The 23,877-nt window shown below is 51.4% G+C and overlaps 2 protein-coding genes and 1 long non-coding RNA gene across 4 annotated transcripts; 1 reads left to right on the top strand and 2 right to left on the bottom strand.

The window, feature by feature from the left end:
- Positions 1-181: 181 nt before the first annotated feature.
- On the bottom strand, positions 182-7,862 carry Qars1 (glutaminyl-tRNA synthetase 1). 2 transcript variants are annotated; one of them, XM_015487224.2, is made up of 24 exons: positions 7,551-7,862; positions 7,263-7,410; positions 6,626-6,735; positions 6,396-6,471; positions 6,119-6,183; positions 5,534-5,587; positions 5,342-5,402; positions 4,919-4,993; positions 4,700-4,785; positions 4,224-4,310; positions 3,269-3,368; positions 3,074-3,152; positions 2,881-2,989; positions 2,652-2,782; positions 2,453-2,545; positions 2,201-2,338; positions 2,039-2,126; positions 1,809-1,952; positions 1,585-1,689; positions 1,297-1,389; positions 1,084-1,211; positions 922-988; positions 722-847; positions 182-326 (listed from the first exon to the last, which is right to left on the bottom strand). In XM_015487224.2, the coding sequence occupies exons 1-24, from the start codon at positions 7,719-7,721 to the stop codon at positions 276-278; spliced, it is 2,385 nt and encodes a 794-aa protein (XP_015342710.1). In that variant the 5' UTR covers positions 7,722-7,862; the 3' UTR covers positions 182-275. The 2 variants fall into 2 exon arrangements, with proteins under 2 accessions (XP_015342710.1, XP_015342711.1); XM_015487225.2 differs by having other exon boundaries at positions 4,919-4,990.
- LOC125613524 lies at positions 7,825-8,400 on the top strand. The gene is made up of 2 exons (XR_007344053.1): positions 7,825-7,901; positions 8,010-8,400. It is a non-coding gene; the product is annotated as an uncharacterized LOC125613524 (long non-coding RNA).
- A 3,940-nt stretch (positions 8,401-12,340) lies between these two features.
- On the bottom strand, positions 12,341-23,524 carry Usp19 (ubiquitin specific peptidase 19). The gene is given in 28 exon segments (XM_048794368.1): positions 12,341-12,820; positions 14,332-14,510; positions 14,592-14,752; positions 14,858-15,010; positions 15,093-15,309; positions 15,401-15,511; positions 15,615-15,928; positions 16,037-16,174; positions 16,387-16,505; positions 16,593-16,733; positions 17,376-17,477; positions 17,562-17,672; positions 18,395-18,505; positions 18,597-18,755; positions 18,866-18,952; positions 18,954-19,000; positions 19,078-19,273; positions 19,358-19,578; positions 19,681-19,796; positions 19,912-19,983; positions 20,085-20,241; positions 20,371-20,587; positions 20,703-21,005; positions 21,079-21,212; positions 21,299-21,427; positions 21,573-21,611; positions 21,870-22,129; positions 23,260-23,524. Coding segments are annotated over 28 exon segments (4,263 nt in total). The 5' UTR covers positions 23,412-23,524; the 3' UTR covers positions 12,341-12,703.
- Positions 23,525-23,877: the final 353 nt, after the last annotated feature.

The following is a 23,877-nucleotide window of genomic DNA, read 5'->3' as shown; positions in this document are numbered from 1 at the left end:
TTCCAGAACCCTCCAGTCCCTCAAGACAAGGTGCAGAGGATGTTAATTCCACCCAAGGCCCTGCCCTCCAGCACCAAGAAGTGCACCAGTGATTTCAAAGCTGTCACAAGCCCAACCCCACCATCCACAGCATGTCTCCAGGGCCCTCAGACGCTAAAAGGGTTGACAACACAGACTCCAGTGGAATTTAGCTATTCTTTATTGACATGGAGTGTGGGGTGGTGAGGGCACCCACTGCTTCCAGGAGGATGAGGTAGGTCCGCAGTACTTCCAGTTCACACCTTTCCTGGGTCCTCCTTTAGTGTGACTGTTCGGTTGAAGACAAGCTAAAGGACACAGGGAGAAGAATAACCACCAAGCCAGAACCAGGCCAGGAGACCTAGTTAGGTTTCACCAGACAAAACCTCCCAAAACTCCCTCCTCATCCCAGAGGAGCTAAGGGACCCAGGGGGTCAGGAGACCCAGGTTCTCAATAACTTTATGACTTGGGGTAAGGAGTTGATGGCCCTGGACCTTAATTTCTTAAGGATAACAACCCCTATGCCTGCCACTACTTCAGAGTAAAAAAGGTAGGGTTCCTATAAGTTTGTGCATGGACTTAACCTCTGAGATTTTTCAGTAAGTGACAATTAACTAAGGCAATGTGGGCAGAATGCTTAATGCAACAAATGGCAGGGAACATTACTGTTACAGAAAGGGGCAGTTGGGTAAAGCAAAGTACCTGTCCTTGGCGGCTATCCGGATCCACGGAGAAGTACCCGAGGCGCTCAAACTGGAACTTGTCAAAGGGTTTTGCCAGGGCCACAGAACAATCCACTAATGCTGCCTCCACCACTTGTAGTGATGCCTGCAGTTAGGGAAGTCAAAAAGCTATCCAGTCACAGAGGCCCACCACCCTTGCACCCCAATCCATGATCCTACCGGGTTCAGATCACTTAAGAATCCACCTGGCACCTCAGCAGGATCTTCAGGGTTCTTGTGCTGGAATCTGTAGTCAAGAGTGAAGGTCAGACCCATATCTGGGCAGCCACAGCACACAATGCCCATCTTGTAACTGCACCCATCCCAGCTCTGTTCACTCACAGTCGATCATAAAGGCGAATTTCGCATATCAAAGGCTGTGAAACCCAGTGAATAAAAGCCTTGGGCTTCTCTCCAGCATCAGCCCGTCTACAGGTCACCTCCAGGCTCTCCACACAGCCACTAGGATCCTGGAAGTGGGGAAGTTTGCAACCAGACCAGGGAATCACCACCAGGACTCTTGGCTAAACACAAATCCTGAACGCAGCCTCTCACCTTGATAACATGCTGCAGCTCAATGACATAGCCTGTATGTCTCAGGCCCACAGGCTGGCCCCAAGCTAGACGCTTATAGCCTGGCTCTGGCTCCTAGAGATAGGAAGTGGGGTAAACACAAGAGATTGTAAGAATCAGATAAGAATAAGGCTCTCTTCCACCTGCACGTCCAGCAGAGATTTGTTTATCTGAAGTAGGAAATGGATTAGGAGATGAAAGAGCCCCAGGGCAAGACAGCAGCGACAGGACCCTCTTCCCCACATTTAGGTCCCTCTATCCCCTATTCACCTCCTTGAAGTCAGTCCTCTCAATGAAGACTATGGGTGCAAAAGGAACCTGGTGGAAGCCCTTGGTTTCATCAGCTGGAAAGTTGGGCACCTGGATTTCCAAGGGCTATAGCAGAAGATAGGTATCTGAATCACACCAGGCTGGGTATGTGCCTAAGACCCCCATACCTAGGCACATACCCAGCCACCTATATATACACACATACAACATGGAGGCAGGCCCACCTTGGCAGCAGGAAAGTTGGTAATGACAACCCGTAGTGACTCCAGCACAGCCATAGCCCGTGGAGCTGTATCGTTCAGCACATCACGTACACAGGCTTCAAGAAGATGTGGCTCCATTGTGGTCTGTGCTACTGTCACTCCCACCTGGCAGGAAAGTTCATCAGTTACAGCCACAACCTCAAATTACCACACTCAGCCTTTATCTGCCCACCTAGCCCACTGGGCTATACCCGAGCACAGAAGTTGTTGATGGCCTCAGGCGGAAAGCCCCGCCGTTGCAGAGCAGTCAGTGTGAAGAGTCGTGGGTCATCCCAGTCCCTGTGGATGAGGAGGTGGTGAGAAGGCCTTTGGAAGCACACACCATTAGTACCCATCCAAAAAGCCACACTTACCGCACAGCACCAGCAGCTACAAGCTGAAGGATCTTCCTCTTAGAGACAACAGCATAGTGCAGATTGAGACGGCCATACTCCCACTGCACAGGGCAATATACATCCAGTGCATTGCACAGCCAGAAATAAGAAGAACGTCTAGGATAGAAGAGTAGGGTTAGAGCTGGCCACATTTGGGACAATGGAGAAACCACAAGAAAGGCTGCTAGAATCCCACTGATCCCACCCACCCTATGGCCCCAGCTCCCTCACCGGGCCTGGAATTCCTTAGTGCAGAGTGAGTGGGTGATATGCTCAATGGAGTCACAGAGGCAGTGTGTGTAGTCATACGTGGGATAGATGCACCTATGGGGCATAGGCAGTGGGTTATACCATCTAGTCCCTCTGCCCTACCCCATTGCCCACTGGCCTGCTCCACAGCTCCATTGCACCATCCCATGCCCACACCCACCATTTGTCCCCTGTACGGTGGTGTGGTGTATACTTGACTCGATAGGCCACAGGGTCCATCTTGCCGTCTTCCATCACCAACTTCATACGCAGTGTAGCCTCTCCCTCTGAAAATTTACCCTTGCGCATTGCCTGAAGGAAACAAGGACTCAGGCTGCCTCTAAGCCCAGGGGCATCTCATCCTCAGCTTCTTGGCCCACCCAAACCAAGCTGCCCTTCCAGAAGCCCACCTCAAAGAGCAGCAATGACTCCTCTAAGGGACGGTCTCTCCAGGGTGAGGGCAGAGGGTTGTGGCCTTTGAGCTCCTCCCCTCGCTGATGGCACACGTAAGCCTGACCCCTGTGGGGGAGGGGTATGAGTAGTACCCAGCAGGGCCATGATCTGGTCACTCTACCTGGCTCTACATTATGGTCGTGGCCTCACCTGTGGATGAGCTCCACAGCCCAAGCATAGAGCTGGTCAAAATAGTCAGACGCATATGTCACCTTGTAAGGTGTATAACCTGGGGCAATATGAAACACAGTATGAGCAACCAGCAAGAAATACCCAATGGCAGGCCATGGCCCGAAAAGAGGTCCACTGACAACCAGCCCTGCCCACGCCTCACCCAGTCTGTACCTAACCAAGCCACCATGTCACAGATAGCAGTGAAGAATTTTTCTTCCTCTTTCTCAGGATTGGTGTCATCAAAGCGCAGAAAACAGATACCATTGTTGGCCTAGGAGAGTCAGAATATTTGTGACCACCCACATAACTATCAAGCCCACATAAAACTCATAAGGGTCATAAAGGTCCTGAGGATTTGGCTCATAAAACTAGGAGATTCTCAGAGCTCTTTCATATCAGAATTAAAAATGCCTTCAATAACTTCTCTCATCTTCCTGCTTCTAAACGCTCCATAGGGCCAGGCGCAGAGGCGCATGCCTGTAATTCCAGTGGCCTGGGAGGCTGAGGCAGGAGAATGTGAGTTCAAAGCCAGCCTCAGCAACTTAGCAAGGCCCAAAGCAACTTAGCAAGACCCTGGTTCAAAATAAAAAATAAAAAGAGCTAGGGATAGAGCCGGGCATAGTGGCACATGCCTGTAATCCTAGCAACTTGGGAGGCTGAGGCAGGAGGGTCTCGAGTTCAAAGCCAGCCTTAGCAACAGCAAGGTGCTTAGCAATTCAGTGAGACCCTGTCTCTAAATAAAATACAAAATAGGGCTGGCAATGTGGCTCAGTGGTCGAGTGCCCCTGAGTTCAATCCCTTGGATCAAAACATAAATAAATAAATAGATAGATAGATACACAGATATATCAATAGATAAATAAATAAATAAATTTTTAAAATAATAAATGCCCCAGAGAAGGCATCTCTTATACAAAGTTGGGGTAACAACATAATCTTTTCAGAATTTTTTCTCCAATATGTCCAATAGGTTCCTATGTATTTGACATACATGTTGTTCCCCCATGGCCTCTGCCCACCCAGGCACATTGAGAACAAAAAGTAAGACAGGATCACCTTTCTGGTATTCAGTCATAGGAAAAGACAGAGGTTATCTTGCTTGCCAGGGCCCTTGACACATGCTCACCTTGGCATAGCCAAAGTTGAAATTGATGGCTTTGGCATGTCCAATATGCAGGATTCCGTTGGGTTCTGGCGGGAACCGGGTACGTACCTGAGATAAGGGGGATGGGAGCAGAGGAATGAGGCCAAAGCTCAGACCTAAAAAAAACATATGGTCCAGCTAGGTGTGACATGCACACCTTTAATCCCAGTGGCTCTGGAAGCTATGGCAGGAGAATTGCAAGTTCAGAACCAACCTCAGCAACTTAGCAAGGTTCTAAGCAACTGAATGAGATCCTGTCTCTAAGTAAAGTATAAAAAAGGGCCGGGATATGGCTCAGTGGTTAAGTGCCCTTGGGTTCAATCCCTGGTATACGGGGGGGAAAAAAAAAGAAAAGAAACATTTGTCCCTTCCCATGGAAATGGATGAGATGAGGTAGTATGGAGCTACATCCAAGGAGGTACTTGATGGCACTAGCTTGCTTGGCCATATGCCTATACCTGCCCCCCAGTGATCTCCAGGTGCTGCCTCAGTAGATCCATGGTGTGTGGAGTGATCACATAGCCTGGGGTTTTGTAGTTTTCACCTGCCAAGACCAGAACAAACCTGAGGACCAAGCTGTAGCCCAACGATCCTGACCCTAGGGGCCTGGCTGCAGGAGTCATTGCCAAGAACTAATCCCCCTCCCCCAACTCCAGGGTTTCAACATGCCCACTCACCAGGTTTATGGAACTTTAGGGCTTCACCCCGGAGCTGCTCCATCAGAGACAAGGTTTGTCCAGCAGCCTCAACTGCTGGTGAGAAGGAAGAAACCAAGAAAAATTTGTCCTTTGAATACAGCCTCCATTTTCAGCTCAGAGAGGTTCATATCACTACCATCCTTATCCTGCAATCAGAACAGCTCTGAGCATGCCCTTCTTATTCAATTCCAGAGACATGATATAGAGAGTTAGACTTCTGAAGCCTCCTAAGACAGTCTCTGGAGAAAGGGAACAATGGAAACACCAGGAATCCCAGTTTTGAGGCAGAAGGCATGGTGTTGAATAAGCCAAAGTTGTGAGAAGCCTGGGCTGTAAGGACTCTTCAGAGAGAATGCCCAGAAGAAAGAGAGCTAAATGTAACAGGATTCTAAAGTCTCTCACCATTCTCCACCACATCTTTTGCTGCCCTCTGGTCTGTTTCTTCCACACGAGCCTTGGCCACCTGAGAAAAGGACCAAAGTTGGGTCAGAATCTCTCCTGGGCAGAGGATAGTGATCAGACACTCCCTTCTCCAATTCGAGTCTCACTCTATCCTACTTTACCTCCAGGAACCTGGGCCATGCCCAGACTCACCTTGGGTTTCTTTTCTAGGTCAGCTTCCATCTTGGGACCCAGAAGGTGGAGGACCTGAGCAAAGACCAGAGTCAGGCAGGAACAAGAATATCCTCTTTCGGGGATCCCCTGAATGCCTCTATCCACCCACCCAAGGGCTTCCTAGTCTTTGTACCAGCATTGCCTGGAAGAATGTGGCTACCTAGCACAACCATCTCATCTCCTCATGTAGTTCTGAGGGCCTCCAACGCTTTCCTCTTCCTGAGGGTCCACAGAGGACCCAGATAACAAAGGCTTCCATTTACAGAGAAGAACTGTGGGCCCAGCATCAAGACAAGCAATCTACCTTAGCCATCATCCTCTTATGAATCTATGCCTGCATCCTGACATGAAAGCCACATTACCCGTTTATGGGAAATTTAAGGGCAGAATAAAGTGATTCAACCCAAATTAGACACAGCCCAGAGACTCAAGTGCTACACCCTCCACAGTGGGATCCACTTAAGAATACTGACAGGCGTCTCCTCCCCAATTTTATCCCTCAGTGGATTTCAGGCCATGTCCATGCCAGAGTCTTTGCCAGCTTCAGTTCAGGGAGGCGCCCACCTGCATGTCCACTTCGTGCTTGATCATTTTGCCATCTGCCCACTTAAGCGCAGCCCGAGCCTCTCCTAGGAGCATGGGCACAAGAAGCTACAGGAAGGTAAAAAAGGATATTCCTCCCCCTCCTCCCCAAGGAAAGGTCCTAGCTGACAATAAGAACCAAAGCCTGGGCCCAGCCAGAACACGGGTAAGGTGCTCCTATTTTCCCAACCCCCACTCGTGCCCAGAAAAGGCATGACCAGAAAGAACAACGTAACTCTTCTCCCCAGGCTCTGCTTACCCATCAGCAGCCCCATGTTGAACCGGTAACGCTCCACCAGAATCTGAGCCCGGTGCTTATTTATGGTGGCCTCCACCTAAAGAAATCCAAACCATATGGTTCAGGAAAGCCCCTTCTGAGACATTCTAAAAACCAACACCCTCACCTTGGGTCTTCCTGTTAGAGAAACTACATCACTCCTTTCCAGAGCTAGGACTGGGGAGGCAGCTGATGCCCTGGTAAAGACTTACAGCCTCCTCAATCTGCTCTGGGGTCACCATGACACCCACACCACATTCCTGCTCAAAGTCCATGGTGTCAATAGGGTCCAGGGGGTGACTCCGCACATATTCAAGGGCAGCTGAAAAAGGAAAGGCAATGAGTTTGTATCAACTCAGCTCCAAGAATTGAGTACACAGGGCTCTAACCCCAAGAAACCTAGAACAATTTGGTCTCCTGAGAGGTTAAGCCCTGGCACAACCCCAAAAGTCCTCAGGTACAAGGGAAGAAACATGTGTTCTGAGGAAGGCTCCTCATCATGACAGTTCCCCTATTAATCTCACTAGAGGCCATCCCCTCCATGCCCAATGTCTGTGCAGAAACAAACTCAGAAGACTAAGGCAGGAGGATCACAAGTTTGAGGCCAGCCTGGGCAATTTTGCCATACATCTCAAAATAAAAAGGGTTAGGGATGTAGCTCAGTGGTAAAGCCCCCCCCCCCCGCGCGCCCGGGTTTAATCCCCAGTACCAAAAAAAAAATAATAATACTAATAATAATAAGCAACAAAACGAGATAGAAACTGAGTAACCTGGCAAAAAGGGCAGATAAGGATCTTGGCTAAAAGGAGGGACTGGGGGTGGACCTGGTATTACAGGCAGGGGTCTCACCGCTCAGCTGAGGCTCAGTGTGGATCTTCTTACTGGCTATATAGCTCACGAGGAAAGAGAGACGCCTGGTATCCCTGAGTCGGGAAGCTAAGCCATATAGAAGGGTCCCGGTAGCCTTGTCGATGGTGGAGCCCAGAGTCTGCTGTGCCTGCGGTTAGAGGGATCAGGGGTAAAGCCCCACGACCAGTGAGAAAGGCAACATCAGGACACGGAGAACAGATTGGGATTTGTACCTTGCCCCAAGCTGCTTTGGGGCACCACCCCCGCCAGGGGCAGAAGAGCGCGCACCTGAGTCGCCGCGTCGCGCAGCTGCGTGCTCAGAGCAGCGTTCTTGAGCGTCTCACGGGCCTTATGCTCGCTCAGGCCCAAGCCGGTGAAAAGCGCCAGAGAGTCTAGAGCCGCCATCGTAAGAACACCGGAAACCAAAAGAAACTTTGGGCCGAATCTGCACGTCGGCATCCTCCCATTGACCAATAAAAGAATGAAACCTATCAGGAGAGCCAATGGTGTCCTTTCTCGGTGGAAGGGGGCGGAACTTTCCAAGTTGTCGACGCCATTTAAGGGATAGACAGCAGCCACACCAGCCTTTCCGGCCGCTTGGCTTCGATATCCTTGCTACAGGCCCGATGACAGGGTGGGGTCAGTAGAACTTTTAGATTTGCCTCGGGCCTGCAGGGAAAGTGTTAAATATTGAGGAAGGAGGAAAAAGCGGGCCTGACCTTTTGCTCTTTGACTTTTATCTTTCAGCCCTGGGAAGTGATCCCAATATTGTTCTCGGGAAGCAAATGTGAGTTCCCGTCGCGTTTTTGACGGCACAGCTTTGAGGTTGTCATGGAAACAGTTGAGCAAAATTAATCACAGGAAATCCCGATCTAGACTGCATAGAAGAGAATGTGCAATACAGCCTATAGAGGAACCACATAAATCCAAAACTTAGGTGACCACTGGGACTCACTTGGCCAGGAGAGGAAAAGGAAAGGTTTGGGCCTGGAGGGACCTCAGAAAATTTCTATGATGATTTAGTTTAAAATTTCGTGCCACACTGTTGCCAGAGCATGCAAATGTCAGGAAAATCACAAGCAAGTTATGACTTCAAAATGCTTCTGCAGGACTTTTTTAAAGTTGTATACGGACACAATACCTTTATTTATTTATTTATTTATTTATTATTATTATTTTATCTTTTTGCAGTATTGGGGATTGAACCCAGGGCCTTGTGCTTTTTTTTTTTTTTTTTTTTTTTTTTTTTTTTAGTATTTATTTTTAGTTCTCGGCGGATACAACATCTTTGTATGTGGTGCTGAGGATCGAACCCGGGCTGCACGCATGCCAGGCGAGCGCGCTACCGCTGGAGCCACATCCCCAGCTCACATTACCTTTATTTATTTTTATGAGATACTGAGGATCAAACCCAGTACCACACACGTGCTAGGCAAGTGCTCTACCAACTGAGCTACAACCCCAGCTCATTCTGCAGGCCTTTGAGGTTGGGACAGGTGGGACAGAGGAGATGGCATATTCATGGTTATGGCTTTTGTGCTTGGCTGTCTCCCCACATTATCACTGGTCTTCCAGGACCTTCTGTCTAAAACAACATATAAACTGTGTTCTTCCTGTAGAGGGTGGGTGATCCAGCTACTGATGATATAAGGAAACCCCCAGATTTGGGACGAGAGCTCAGGCCTTTGGAGGCCTTGGTGTCACTCATATTGTATCTTCAAGAATTGGACAGTGTCCAGACTAAGCTGAAATCAAATCCTGTGACCTGCTTTGTGCTCATATACCACCAACGACCAGTTAGTTCCATGTCTGAACATGCATCTGGGTCCCACATAATAACCAGGTGCCAGGTTCTGCTGCATCAATATCCAGGTCCAATCCCATGTCCTGAGGCTTCTTACCTCCCTATGGCCCCATGGCCCCCATGTGATGCCTAGTGCACTACACAATGAAGGCCAGGTACAGGAGTCAAGTAGGAGATGTGGTTCCACTGCAGAAGTACTGTCCAGGCTCAGATGGCGCCCCCTTCTTGGACCCGACAGTCTCTCTCTCTTTCCTGGATCAAGAGTGTGCCATATGATGATATGGGGTTAGCAGATGTGTTGGAGCAAGAGACTCCACAGCAAACTCTCACATCCTTTGGGGATGGCAGCATGCCTGGCAGGGAGATGGGCACACAGGGTACTAGGCACACATTGCCTGAGCTGCTGAGCTGTGCAGGGGCACACCTGGGTGGGGCATGGTGGCACATGCCTGAAATCTCAGTGACTGGAGGCTGAGGCAAGAGGATCTCAAGTTCAAGGTCAGCCTCAACAATTTTGCAAGGCCCTGACCCCATTAAGGGGGCCATCACCATACTTGCAGGACTTGGTGATGGTGGTAATTGTGCTGCATTGAATCCTTTGGTGGCATCAGAAGAAACTTAAACCCTAAAACCCTATCTCAAAAAACTAAAAAATAAAAAAAGGACTGGGGATATAGTTCAGTGGTTCCCCTGGATTCAATTCCCAGTACCAAAAAATATTAATAATAAATAAATAGCAGTTAGAAGCAGAGCCATAGCCATACCAGCACTGTGTGGCTATGCAGACCAGCAAGTCTGCAGCTGCAGGATTCCAGTCCAGCACAAAGGTGCCCATTATGAGCAGAACCATGCACAGTGCCTACCACTGCCACTGTTCTCTTGGCACCTGATGCCATCAAAAAATTTTCAAGTAGCACAGCTACGACCATCGCCAAGGCCTGCAAGTCTACTGATGGCCCCCTCAGTGAGGTCAGGGTCTATACTCCCTTGGTTCCCTCATTGTACCCTGTGGACCTTAAAGCTCCATGCAACAGGATCACATAGTAGCTCCACTGGTGCCACCAAGCATGTCATAAGTGGAAGTGGCATGGAATAGAGGATGTCTAGCCAGTCCTCTGGAACCATAATTTACACAAAGTAGAAATGCAAAAGTTCTATGGCTCCAGTCTGGAGGTTAGCCTGCCTGCAGGAGCTTCTGGCCCTGTTTCCAGGAAAGCAAAAGAAAGAGAAAAGCCAGGCAGCAGCCAGCAAGGAACACTGGGGCGTGGGGTAGGGCTCAGCAGCCAAGCCAATGAACAGGTCCCTCTGGCATAAGCGGATGGCACAGAAGCAGTAGAGGCCACAGTCCTTTTGGTCATAGCAGCCTCATGCAGATTCCACAGAGGGGTTAGGCATCATGGGTTCAGCAGCAACAGGGTTACTAACATTAAAGCACAATCCTGTTGCAGCCCATGCCTACACAGCAGGCCCTCTAGCAGCATCACAGCTGATAATACCAGCAAACAAGTTAGCAGTTCCACCATCTCTGCAAGACCGCAGCTCAAGGTCATCTCCACAGCCAGCAGCCCCACATGACCCTTAGGTTGTCCCCACTGAAAAAAATAAATTGGTCATGGGATTAGACCTCCCCAGGAGCTCCATCTACTCCCTGCCACCCAACTCCATTTGAGGCCAAGAACTACTAGCAAGGGTTGAATGCTGAGCCACATGAAATTGGGAATGGGGATCAACCTACAGGGCTGCCAAGACACTGCCTAACCTCTTATTGCTGCTCCACTTCTCTAAATGCCTGTCTCATAAGTATTTTTGCTCCTCAAACAATTGGAAAATAAAAGAGGCAGCATTATCAGGAGAAAAGTAGTTGTTTTGTGGCACTGGGGATTGAATCCAGAGCCTCATGCATGCAACGCAAGCACTCTCCACCAGTTACATCCCCAGCCCCTTTTAACTTTGAGACAGAGCCTCATTAAATTGTTCAGGCTGGCAGGGCACAGTGGTACATGCCTATAATCCTAGCAACTCAGGAGGCTGAAGCAGAAGAATCACAAATTTGAGACCAACCTCAGCAAATTAGCGAGACCATGTCTCAAAAGGGGCTGGGGATGTGGCTTAGTGGTAAAACACCCCTGGGTTCAATCCCTAGTGCCAAGAAAAGTTACTCAGGCTGACTTCAAACTTGCACTCCTCTAGCCTCTGCCTGATGGTATTACAGGGTGTGTGCCACCATGCTTGGCTGTAAGAAAGCATCTCACAAGGTGCACGTATAAAGCTGCATAGGCTGTGATGCTGAACAGACCTGCCAATGACTGTGGATGAATAGCTTGGGACAGTTGCCAGGAGCCAAGGTCTCAGGGGTTCTTAAGGGAAGAAACAGCTTGGAAAGATCCAGTATTCTCCCTCTAATATAAAGCCAGACAAGATTAGTTCTGGTCTTGTCCTTTTTTATTTTTTGGTAGCAGGGATTGGATCTAAAAGAGGTGCTTACCACTGAGCCACATCCCCAACCCTTTTTATTTATTTACTTACTTACTTTTGGTACTGGGGATTGAACTCGAGGACACTGGACCACTGAGTCATTTCCCCAGCCATATCCCTGAGTTAATTAGCACCTCACTTTTGCTAAGACTGGCTTTGAACTCACAATCCTCCTGCTCAGCCTCCCCAGCTGCTGGGATTACAGGCGTGCACCACTGTGCCCATCTTATTTTGAGACAGGGTCAAGCTGGCCTGGAACTTGCAATCCTTTTGCCTCAGCCTCCAGTTGTTGGAATATAGGCATGTGACATGATGCCCAGCTCTGTCCTTTTTTTAGAACAGGATCTTCCTCACAGTAGTTTTCTTCCTGCTCTGTTCTCCCCAAGAGGAATGCAGATGGTTTTCAAACACAGCAAAGACTTGAAAACAGAAAAGATACCCACAGGACCTCCCAACCCCACACCAAGTCCTCCAGTGTCTCCAGCTTTCATACCATACTATTAGCACCAGAGGTTCACAGAGCACTTCTCTACTCCTCAGATGTATTGAGATCTTGATAGTGATGCCAATCAGTCATCTCCATATGGCACTCTGAACCAGTGTGATGACAAGGCAGCCGGCAGCTCCAGAGAGCTGATGACACTAGGGCTTCATGACCCACAGGGAATGAGCTGTGGCTCCACCATCTCCCCTGACTAGAGTACTTTTAGGGTCTTTAATATACAGACACACATTAACATACCAGATGGAGAGGGAGGGAATACCATCCCACAGGATATGGTGGATCAAAGTCACTAAGTCTGCTTATTTATTATTTATTTTTAAAATATATTTAAACAGCAGCAATCACTTCGAAAATGCAAAAAAAAATTACAATTTTTAGAATAAAATTATAACGTTTATAATGCAGGTCAGGAAGAATTGAAGGTAAAACTGAGAATCAAATCACGCAGCACTGGAGGCAGCTGGAAAAGCCACAAGGCCCACTGGGGACCAAGCTGACAAGAGGTCACAACCTGTGAGGCCCCCACCCCCAAATCATACACCCCAACTCCCCACTGATGGAGCCAGTGTCCTCTGGGTTAGAGAAGGAGAAATGGCAAAGAGATGGCCACTGTAGGGGATTCTCCCAAACCCAGTTCCCCCATCAGGCAGGGACCTGCTAATCGACCTCCTCCATGTTGCTGTAGGTGGGGGCTGGGCGGTCCACAGGGGGGATGAAGCGTTCAGGGGCTGTCCGCGTGGGGGCCACCTCGGGGGCCTGGCCAGGGCCTAGTCCCTGCAACAGAATATGAGGACAGGGGTTGGGGGCTGCCCAGCATGCTGCCTGGCATCCCGGGGGTGCTGGCTCAGAGCGCTGGCACCCAAGGGAGGGCCCCAAGGCAGGCGCAGACAGCAGCGACGTTGAGACAGAGACGAGATTGGGCCTGAATAGTCTCGCTTTATTAACACTTTTAAATACAGGAAGTTGCTTGGGCAGGGCCAAGCCCCAGGCCAAGGGTCAGAGCAGAAGGAGGAATTGGACAGACAGCTGGATGGCTACCCACCCTAGGATGCTCTGCCAGTGCAGGGGCAACATCACCACCCTCTCCCATCAGATGCACACTGAGGCCCAAAGCCCACAGCTGTTCCCCACCAAAAGCAGGCATGGCCTGAGAGGCAGAGAGGAAGGACAGCTCATTAGCAGCTGCCTGCAGATGAGCTCATCTCCAGTGACTCTGGGATACCAGAGGATAGAACACGTTGAGCACAAGGGCCACCAAAGCTGCCATGGTGCCCAGGACAAAGTACCGAAGGCAGCCCTCGTCTGGTGTGGTAGAGCCACGTGGCGGGGGGCCCACCCAGTCTTGGGGCCCCCATGGGCCCAGGGGCCCCGGCCCTTCAGGCACCAGCTCCTCCTCGGCCTCGAGCTCCTGCCAAATCCGGGAAGCCTACGGTATGTGGAAACGGCCATCAGCACCCAGGGGTGGGAAGGACCGAGTGTCCCCGAGACCCCTGGGCATGACAGTCCTGCCTGGGGTGAATAGGGTTAAAGCCCCAGATCAAGCAGCAGGGAGTAAGCAGGTGGCTAATTTCAAGGCTATTACAAATCCTGTTAGCCTTTTGATCTCCTCCACAGCTTCCCAACCCACATGTAGCAGCATCTCATGGGGATGGGTAGTGGGTTACCTGGTTAATATTTTTAGGTCAAGCCTCCCACAGAATGAACTGGCTCATGAAAGATAGGCCTGCCAACCCCAGGGAAATCTCCTGGGGACTGCCCATATCCAGACCACTATCTTCTGAGGGATTTCTCTGAGCCTGACAGAGAGGGGTCAAGGGAGGAGAAGGGCCAGCCAGTCCAGAAAAATGATGTGACTATGCCCACCAAAGGGGCCTATAGCACATGCTGTGAGTAAAAGAGACAGAAGATCCTGAAGGTTCAATGGAGATAGCTGTCACCTCAGCTGTGAGCATGTTGAGGGTAAGAAGAAGAAAGCTGGGAGAGATCACGTATCTAGTCTGTTCAAAGCACATGCCTGGTGAGGTTCAGAGCAGTTGCTTGACCTGTGCTTTTGTGCACACTGTGGCAGTGTGCTGTTGTACATGTGTGCACCTTAGTGAATACCCCTAGGGCACCAGGATGCCTCTGGGTGAAGCTTTAATGTTAGGGAACTATGTCTGCAACTTCTATGAGTTCCAAGGCTCAAAGGGGCTATGGCTGGAAAAGAGAAAGCTGTGCCCCGCCCCATCCCTTCTCCACAATCTGAGTTGGCCCCCACTAGCCTGTAAAGCCTCCCCAAGCCTCACCTGGCTAGCAGCAGCCTCAGCTGCAGGGCCTAGGTCTGGGTGGTGCTCAGAGTGACCTGCCCTGGGGGGCCTCTCCACAGGAGAGTTCCGTCGGCGGTAGAAGAGTACATAGGCATAACGTGTCACAACCTGGCTCTCGTCTACTGTCGTCACTGTGCTGTCATCAAATAAGCGCCAGCCTATAGCAGGGTGGAAAGAGTGTGAACACAGCATGTACCACCACCCCTACCACCTATCCTGCTGGCTGTGTGTGCCCTCACCCACGTCACTGCGCTGGCTGCTGCGATCATTGGGCAGGCGTGCGCAGGCAGTGTAGTGGCCACCAATCATGCCTCCATAGTGGTTGATGACAGCATACAGGTCGTAGCTGGGCAACTGCTCCTCTTTCTGACCAATACAGAACTTGCTCAGATCTAGGTTCCTGCAGACCCAATAAAGGAAGGGTAAAACAAATGGTTAGCAGGTGCCCAGGATGCCCTCTGGCCCTTCTGCTCTGCCCACAGGCATGACAAGATCCATCACTCACCGAACCGGAAACTCCACCAAGTCATTGATCTTGTCACGCCAGATAAAACTACGAAAGGAGAAGCGCTTGAGCTGCACAATGAGCACATTTGGCAAGCGCCATAGCAACAGTTGCTTGGAGGCCTCACGGTGCTGTTTGCACTGTGGGCAGTACCTGATAGGGGACAGAAGAAGGTCAGGACCAGCCAATTTCCCTCCCTTGCTGCCCCACTACCTGTCTGCTGCCCTATTCTCACCAGGCCTCCTCAGGTGCCAGCACCTCAGGCCGTGTGAAGAGGTTGAGGCACTGGTCCAGGGTGAAGTGGCCAGCGCGAGCAGCCTCACCAGCAGAGCCTGCGTCCTCAGCACATTCCAGGTCCTTGGAGTCTACCAACACAAACTCCTGCAGGCGCTCATTGTTTCGCCAAACCAGAGCCAGGCTACAGTCATCACCCAACTCCAGTGGGGTCTCCCCTGTAGATAAACAGGAATAGGAGTCATGAAGCTATGGAGAACAGCCACTTCAACCCTTATCCTCATGGCTTCCTCCCACAGCTTCAAACACCTTTATCCTCTAGCCGCTGCTCTCGGTTAGATGCATCAATTTTATAGATGAAGAACTGGGGTGTGTGGGCATTTATGGCTTCACTTGGATGTTGGTATCCTGGCACAGCAGCTATGAGAGAACATGATAGTCAGAGCTCCCTTGCCCACCAGGCTCTAAACAATCTTCCCCCAATCTCCCATCACAGTGCTTGGAGCCCTTAACTGGATCTTACCTTCAGGCCGGGACACCCTCTCGACAGGAGGCAAAGAAGTACCCTCAATAGGCCCACTAGTCAGCATCTCAGAAGAAATTCCACTGGTGCTAGGCACAGGGCACCGATCAGGAGATGCCCACACCTGGGGGACCCCCATATCCCCTTCAGCCACAGAGGTCACCAGCTGGAGCTCAGGAGGCTGAGTGGAGTCCTTCTCGCTGTCCCCAGCCTCCAGGGAGCTATTGGAGAGCAGTGTGGTACAGCCAGGGCTCTGAGACTCCAAGGCCATGCGACCAGGCTGGAAGGGTGGTTGGAATACACTCACAGAGTACCTGGCAATAGATAGTAAGGCAAGGAAAAGTCCTCACCAACCCATCTGGTGCCTCTGAATATCATTTCTCCTCATCCATCCCATCCTAGTTTAACCTCTGGGCACTCACCGGGCATAACCCTCTAGCAGCTGAGCAAGACGGGCATAAGTGAGGCGTGAGGCAGGTACACTGACCAGGAAGGGGTAGCCAATGTTCTCAGGGCGGCAGAGACCCTTGTGGTCAGGCCAATGGGTTTTCTGACAGAGCCTAGAAGGGAAGGGAAGATAAGAATAAGGCTTTACTCCATCTCCTACAACTATATATTGGGGCTAGTCTGAAGCCCTGGAAATTAGGTATGCCAGTCTGCCTCCCCCAGGGTCTGGTGAAGTAGGGTAGCAGGTGGAGGGCTTAAACTATATGTGGTGTCTTTGTGTGGAAGATGGAGAGGAAGAGTCAGGGAAAACCACTGGGTTCCTCACTGGTTGCAGTAGCCCACACGGTAGCACCGGGTACATCGCTTCAGTTTTTCATCCTCTGACTGCTGCTTCCGCTGGCAGGCGGCACACTTGGAGATAGGGACGCTGGGCACCTGGGGGCGCTAACGTGGGTTGTCTGGCTCAGCAAAGTCAGAAAGGAGTGCCCCTACCACCAGGGCCCTGTGCCGTCAGGTTGACCCTCAACTCACCTGTTGTACTTCTAGCACCACTACCCGTTCCTTAGCTAACTCTGGGGACAGCAGCTCAAAGCAGAGAAGCATGTCAGATGGGGACACAGTGTCCAATGAGTGAGAGGGCAGGAATATACGATGGAAGCGATTCTTAATTACCTGGGGACAAAGGACACAGATCCCGTGTGAGGATAACCCCTTTCCCTAGCCATGACCCAGAGCAGAAAGACTGCCCAGGACTTGAGTCTACAACTTGGTTTATGAGCCAAAAGAGGTATACACCTGTGTTGGCACCAGTCTCAGGGCCCATAGTATAGGTGCTGAAAGAAAAAGTCATGGGCAGGGATCCCCTACACTGGCTCTCCACATTGAAGGCCTCTATCCTGCTATAACTAGTGAGGTCCTGCTAAGACTACAACACATTATCATGGAGAGGCCAAATTTGAGGATCCTCCTCCCCACCCTTAGGTCCCTGACACAAATAGCACTGCTAGGCTAAAGGGAAGGAATTTTGGGGAGGATCTGGGATAAAATGAAACAGCAACTGGATGGAGAACCACAGCAAATAGTAGGACAATCCTGCAGCTTAAGCTTCTTATCTAAAGCAGGAAAGGCACTAGGGTCCACCACAAAAAAGGTTAGTAAACCTGGATGACCAGGAACTGAGGGTACCTCTACCCAATACCTGAACATGTACACTCACATGTGTATGTACAGATGCAAGTGACTAGACAACTGTCTATGTTGTAAGTACACAATGCACATCTATATATGTATGAGCCTGGGGAAAAACAGATTTACCTCAGCCAGACGCAGGTTCTCAGGTTTCACATGGACACTCTGAGAGAGGGAATCCAAAACTTCACTCACACTGGAATTTTCCTTGCTAACACTCACCAGGAACTGTGGCAACAATGGGGAAGGTGTGTCAATGGGAAAGGTGGGCCAGTTCTCTGGAATAGCATAGAATAGGGGCTTACTCCTCACCTTGATAGGCTTGCTATGTGGCTCTCGGGCAAAATAAAAGACAGGGAGAACCTTTTGTTTTTGTGGCAAGGGCACCGGCAGATAAAGGAACGGGTCAAATGTGATGGAGACCTGTGGATACAGAAGTGGCATTTGGGTGGCTGCAAAGAGACAAGATGTTGGTGCCCAGATCCTAACAAAGGCCCTCTGATGGCTCTCAGGGCCCTCACTGCCAATCAGCAAACTCTCAGACTTAACACTAGATGCAGCAGGAAGGTCCACCAGGAAAGAAAAATCCCACTTTCCCATTTCTGACAAAATTCCCCTTTTCTGGTAGCTTAGCCATTTTCCTGATTTTCCCTTTACCTGAATCCCACACACCTTTCCGTGTGTGTGTGTGTGTGTGTGTGTGTGTGTGTGTGTTGTGATATTGGGGAATGAACATAGTGCTTTACCATTTAGCAATATCTCCAGCCACTTTTATTTTTACTTTTTGAGACAGTCTTGCTAAATCGCCAAGGCTACTCTTGAATTTGAAATCTTCCTGTCCCCAAAGTTGCAGGAATAAACACGTGCACCATCATACCCAGCATCACATGCCTTTCTAATGTTACGCACAACTCTGTCATACCTTACCTCTGTCACACCAAACTGACTTCAAACATCTCTCGTCTCAGTCAGGAAGCCTACCTTGCCTGACTTCTTTAGCCCACAGAGGAATCTAAGGCCTCCCTGTAGCTTCCTTGCCCCAATTTTACCCTGTAGCACCTGAAAATGCAGATGTCTCTGAATCAAATTTAACTAGTCAAGCTGAGCCTAACTAGAGGGCCTCTTCCCAAGGCAGCCCATCACACCTTGGCACATACAGGGCACACCAGCTTCGACTTGTACTGGCCCTGAAATAGGTCCACAATGAAAGAATCGTTCCTCATCTTGTGCCGCTGCCATGCTTCCTCAGCCACCACCTGAGGAGGAGAGTGGTAAGAACTGAGGAAACCTAGGAGCTAGGATGCATATGAGGCATATCTACCCTCTGACCTCCTCCACCCCCCCCACCTCATCAGGCCGTCCATCCGAGTCCACGGTTTCCGTGTATGGCTTGTTCTGGATTCGATTCAGGTCCTCATGTAGCCCATCCAGCAGGAAAGCCATGAACTCCTGGGCATCGTGCTGGGCATAGCCTGTGAACTGGCTGGCCTTGCTTGCCACAATGGCCTGGATGCAGGGGCCAAGGTATGAGTGTAAAACTTTAGCACCCACTGCACTCACAGTTGGTTGATCCTCCCCACCCTCTCCAACCAAGGGTGAGAATGGCCACAGATCACCTTCAGCTTGGAAGGCTGAAAGGCATGGTGAGTGCCCTTCCACAGGGCCCGGAGCAACACAGCAAAGCCAATGGCCAGACGTCCACCAAGTCCCCAGTGGGTTGTTGTAGTTGATCTCTGCCTCAAAGGAACGGTCTAGGAAAGCAAAAAAAGAAGTGAGGAATAAAGGTACCCCTTCTGCCCATACCTCAGGCTCATGGCCCTGTTCTCACCATGGAAGAAGTCCCGAAGTTCCCGAGTGTTGGAAAGAGACTGAATGACACTGTTCATGAAGCAAGTGTTGCCTAAGTTGACAAGGCCAGTGAAACCTGGCAGACACACCTTCTTCTCTTCCTCCTCCTCCTCCTCCACGCTATCTCCACTCACAGGGCTGTGGGGCATTGGAGGTACCATACATGTGGGCTTGGGCTGTGGGAGCAAATGGGCCATGAGAGATCATCCCTGAGGCTCTTCAGCCTCCATTCTTGGCCCTTCCCAACCCAAGATTCTCACCGAGGCCAGGTGTGGCTCTGGCTTTGGGACAACATGCTCCAAGGTTGTGCGGGTCACCACACCATCCAGCCCTGTGTCCTCGGATCGAGCCTTGGATTTATCTTTCTCCATAGCCCGGGCTTCCTCCTGGCCTGTCAGGGGGTGAGGGGTACCTCCCGGAGGGGTTGAATCCAGAGGTGTTGGACCTGTCGGCACGGCAACCTTTGCACCACCCACTGCACCTTAAAAAGGGGGAATGAGGGGGCTGGTGGTTAGCAGCATGTGGCAGGGATGGGGGTCACAGTCACGCAGGGTTAGGCAATGAAGGGAGCTCGTGTGCAGACCTCGTGCAGCTGGGGCCTCCAGCCCCCCCCAGCGCTGACTCTGACGCTTATGGAGGCAGATGTCGATGCGAGAGGCCGTGAAACAGAAGGTGCAATGTTCTGGCTCAATCAGGTTCCTGCAGGAAAAGGCTGAGCTCAGGAACTTGGGTAGAGAAAGTATCAGGTTAGACAGACCAGGAGGAAGGAGCCCCAGGTGGGACAGGCACAGTAGTGGAGCCGGGCACCACCCACCTGAGCTTCACCTGCCAACGGAAGATGGTGTGGGGCCCACAGCCCGGATGCAGCCTCAAGAAGTTTCCATCCCTGCAAATGCAGGGCAAAAGGAACAATAAAAACGAAAAAGCATGAGGCATATGGTCCCATTCGAGGCATACCATCTGCCCCGGCTCCTGCCCACCACCAACCTGGTCTGGAAGATGAGTGTGAAGTCCTGTTCACGGAAAAGTACTCGAGAGGTATCCCTGTGGATCTCCTTCACGTACACGTGCACCACCACTGAATCCGGGCCCTTCTCATATGAGTCATTCTTGACAAATGCCAGGTTCACCATGGACTCAGGCTCTATGTTGAGACCATGGCTCAGTACCACCCAGGATAGGTTCCAGTCTATGGCTTCTCTACTCCCTAACAGCCCATTAATCCTGCAACCCAATTGGGGTTATGCCTGCCCATCCCCAGCCCCACCTTTACCATCCACCAACGTTGCAGCATCTGTTGCTACTGTCATCTCTTCTTTGACAAGGTCATCTTTCCCAGGGTCTCTGATCTGGGCCACTGCTGGGGAGACTGGGTCATTCCTGGGGGACACTGACTTCTCTCCTGCCAAAAGGGCTAAATTCTTCTCTGAGCCTAGGAGGCAGGTTTGCGGATTCAGTGGTGGTACACAGAGCTGTTCTTCAGCCTCAACCTATTTGTAGCAAGATTGTGGGCAGGATCAGCCCTAGGTCCAACAGGTGGCCCCCACTCCAATCCATACTCCTTCCCCCCATCTCCTAAGACCCAAACAGGCACCTAGTTCTCACCTGGGGGGCTGGATCAGCCAGGAAGGGTGGAGCATCACCCTGGGGTCCAGGGCCATCCCTGGACCCTTCCCCCTCTGGCCCTCTGCAGAGATGTACAGCCCTCTTGGCGCTGGGCCCTGCCTGGGCCCCGGGGCCAGCCCCTGAGCCTACCTCACCACGGCCCTGGGCCCGCTTCTGGTTCCGGGCCTCCTGCTTAGCCCGGCGGGGCTCAGGGCCTGGGTCCAGGGCAATGGGAGACAGTTCCTGCCCATTCTCCTGGCACCGCAGCCTGGGCACCAGCTCCTGGGTCCCTAGAGGTTTCTTCTGCCAAAAATATAATAGTGAGGCCCTGAAGACTGCACTGTGTATCCCCACCCTTCCCTTTACTGGAACTTACCAGGAGAGAGGGCCACGTGAGCAGAGGCACCTTCTTGGGTAATGCCAGCTGTAGGACTCCACCCTTACGGGCCTGAACTTTGGCGCAAGAACTTTCTATTTCAGCATAAAGGACACCACCCCACTGCCGACCACCTAGAGACAAAGTAGCAGCAGTGATGTGGGGTGGAGGATATCAAAGAATTCAAATACGCTATTGTGGTCAAGGCAGATGGACACACCTGGAAGCCGCACCACACAGTTGGTGTCTGTGAAAACAGTATCCACCTCCTCCAGCCGCAAGGGTCCTGCTCCCACACGCAGCTTGACAATTACCTCATTTTCATTCTGTCCCCAATCAAGCAACAACTCTGTAAGGGGAATGATAAAAGATCACAAGGAATTCACAAGCTGCTGATAATAGATCCAACCGAAATGGGACTTCTCCAGATGGGAGCTAAATTCCCAGTACTCCATCTCCTCCCTTAGTATTCAAAAGTCCCATTCATTACTTACCCTCTTTGGTATGCTCCTCTTGTGGATTGGGCACTGACCCTGACAACAAAATAAAGAACAGAGAGGAAATGATGAGGAGCCAGTCCCAAAGACCCTACCACATCAAGACACCATTTTCTGGATCTTAATCAAGGACCCCAGGCTCAAAGCAAGAGCTTTACTCAGGCTGGTATGGGGCCTTCTCTGAGTATCAGACCAAGACAAAGCAGCAAAACAGTCATCTCCCAACCCCCAATCTGTGTGCCCAGTAAGAGGGAAGGAAGGAGGCCATGAACACTCTGGGAATGCCATTCCCACCTCTCCTAGGGTCTCCATCCTTGCTCTCCTGGTTTGCTCTATCCTTCTGCTTCTTCTTACTAGTGGCCTCCTCCAGTCCTGGGGGCCCTCTCCTTGGGCCCGTGGCACTGGCCCCGCCAGACATTCTGAGCCGCTTGGTTGACAGCCAGAGTGTCCCGGGGTCGGCAACAGCGTCTGGGTCAGGGCTGCGGCGCTTTCTTCCTGGCCCAGCTATTTTGGCAACTCTTTGTGGCCAAATTCTCCAACAAGGAACCAACAGCCTAATGAAAAAAGATCAATCATCTCTGTCAAGGCCCAACAACATGCTCCTTGACTATAGCCAGGGCTTAGCAACCCACGACACTCCTAACTCTAATATCTCCTTACCACTTAAAGTAACCCTGGATACTCTCAGACTATTCTGAAGAGAGAATAAATAATGCAAGTAGCAGCAATCACTTCTGGCCAAGGCTCCTATATACCTGCCATAAAGACCCACAAAGTTGGAAGCCTCACAAGGAGGTGCCAGGTCAAAGCAGTCATGGCCTGGGACCAGGATCCTCCTCTGGACAGGAGCCATGGCTCCAGCCCACGGGCCTGGCTGGCGCTCTAAGTAGGGTGCTCCCTTTTTCTTCACTCTCACTTGCTGCTTAGTCACCACTGGAGAAGTAGAAGGTGTAGGAGGAAGGCAGAAAAGGCAGAGACCATCAAGCAGCAGGAAGCCCAGGCTCTGTAACTGAAAGTAGGTCTAGCCCAGTGCAGCCACTACTCAGAAAAGGTCCTGGTGCTAAGGTGCCCCACCTGCCTCCTGTCAGCTCCACCTTTGTTGTGAAAGTGGTTGTTTTATTACTTGGTCTTTCCCCATCCCCAAAGGGATTCCTCTTCTCAACTGCAGAGATGGGCTAACTCCAGTGCTAAGGCATGATGGGCATCCAGCTTGAAATAAGAACATCATCATGTTCCTACCCAAGTCCCTTCACTTATCAGCTCTAAGCCACAGAGACCTTCTACCCAATTTCTAGCAGACCTTTCAGTGGATTCTGGGCCACATATCCATCCAAAATGAAGTTATCAAATCCAGATACTAAAACAAGGGCGGGGAAGAACCATGAATCTTGGATCCCTGGAAGGGTCATGACTGGCCTAAGCAAGTAGCAAGACAGTGACTAGTCTGTTACTGTGGGGGAGGGGCTGGGAACTGGAGGTGGTAAGATACTCTTCAATAGGCAAAATGTGGCAATGGTATGAGGCAGGTCCAGATTTGGAGAGCGTACACCTCCTTCCGCCTCCTTATATCCAAGGCCCAAGTAGAGGGTCGCTAACCTCCCACTAGGCTCCAGAGCCGTCGAGGCGGGAATAGAGCTGCCTAGAGACCCGAGCTGGCCTTACAGGGCTGCGCAGAGCTACTGACCACAGACCAGCGCCCCAACAGGGCCGCGACCCAGCTCCAATCTTCGAAACCCCACTGCCACCACCTCCTCCAGGAAGCCACCCTAACTCTCCGCTAATCTTCTTTGTGGAGGGAGGCCGGCCACGGACGAAATGTAACGGCTCCGCCGGCATCAGTAGTCCCGGCACTCCGCGGGGCTCAGAAGTCAGGGCTGGCACAGCCCATGACCTTGAGCAGGCCGCCGGGGGCCAGCACAGCGGCCTCTCCGCTGCGACCAAACTGGCGAGTTGCGGCCCGCCCCACTCACCGAGCTACACCACCGCCGCCAGCCCTCTTCGGGCCCTGGCAACCCGCTCTCGATTCCGGTTCCGGCGTCAGGTCGGTTCCGGTTCCGGCGCGCCCCTCCCCCGTCCCGGCCCCGCGGCCGCCGCCTTAGCAGCTGGTTTTGTTTCGACTTTTAGTTACGGCCGCAAGAGGCGGAGCGCCGAACTGGTGACGCACTTCCGGCGGGAGAGGGCTCGCGACAACTGGAAGCTCCGGGGCGGGTCCTAGCGGAGGAGGAGGGGCTCCGATGCTTAGGCAGAGCCAGTGGTCCTGTGGAGGTTCTGCGCAGATCCCGCCCATCCCAAAACAGAGTCC

Source organism: Marmota marmota, unplaced genomic scaffold (assembly GCF_001458135.2).
Source record: "Marmota marmota marmota unplaced genomic scaffold, marMar, whole genome shotgun sequence".
Classification (NCBI taxonomy): Eukaryota; Metazoa; Chordata; class Mammalia; order Rodentia; family Sciuridae; genus Marmota; species Marmota marmota.
This window is presented reverse-complemented; position numbering and strand designations above follow the sequence as displayed.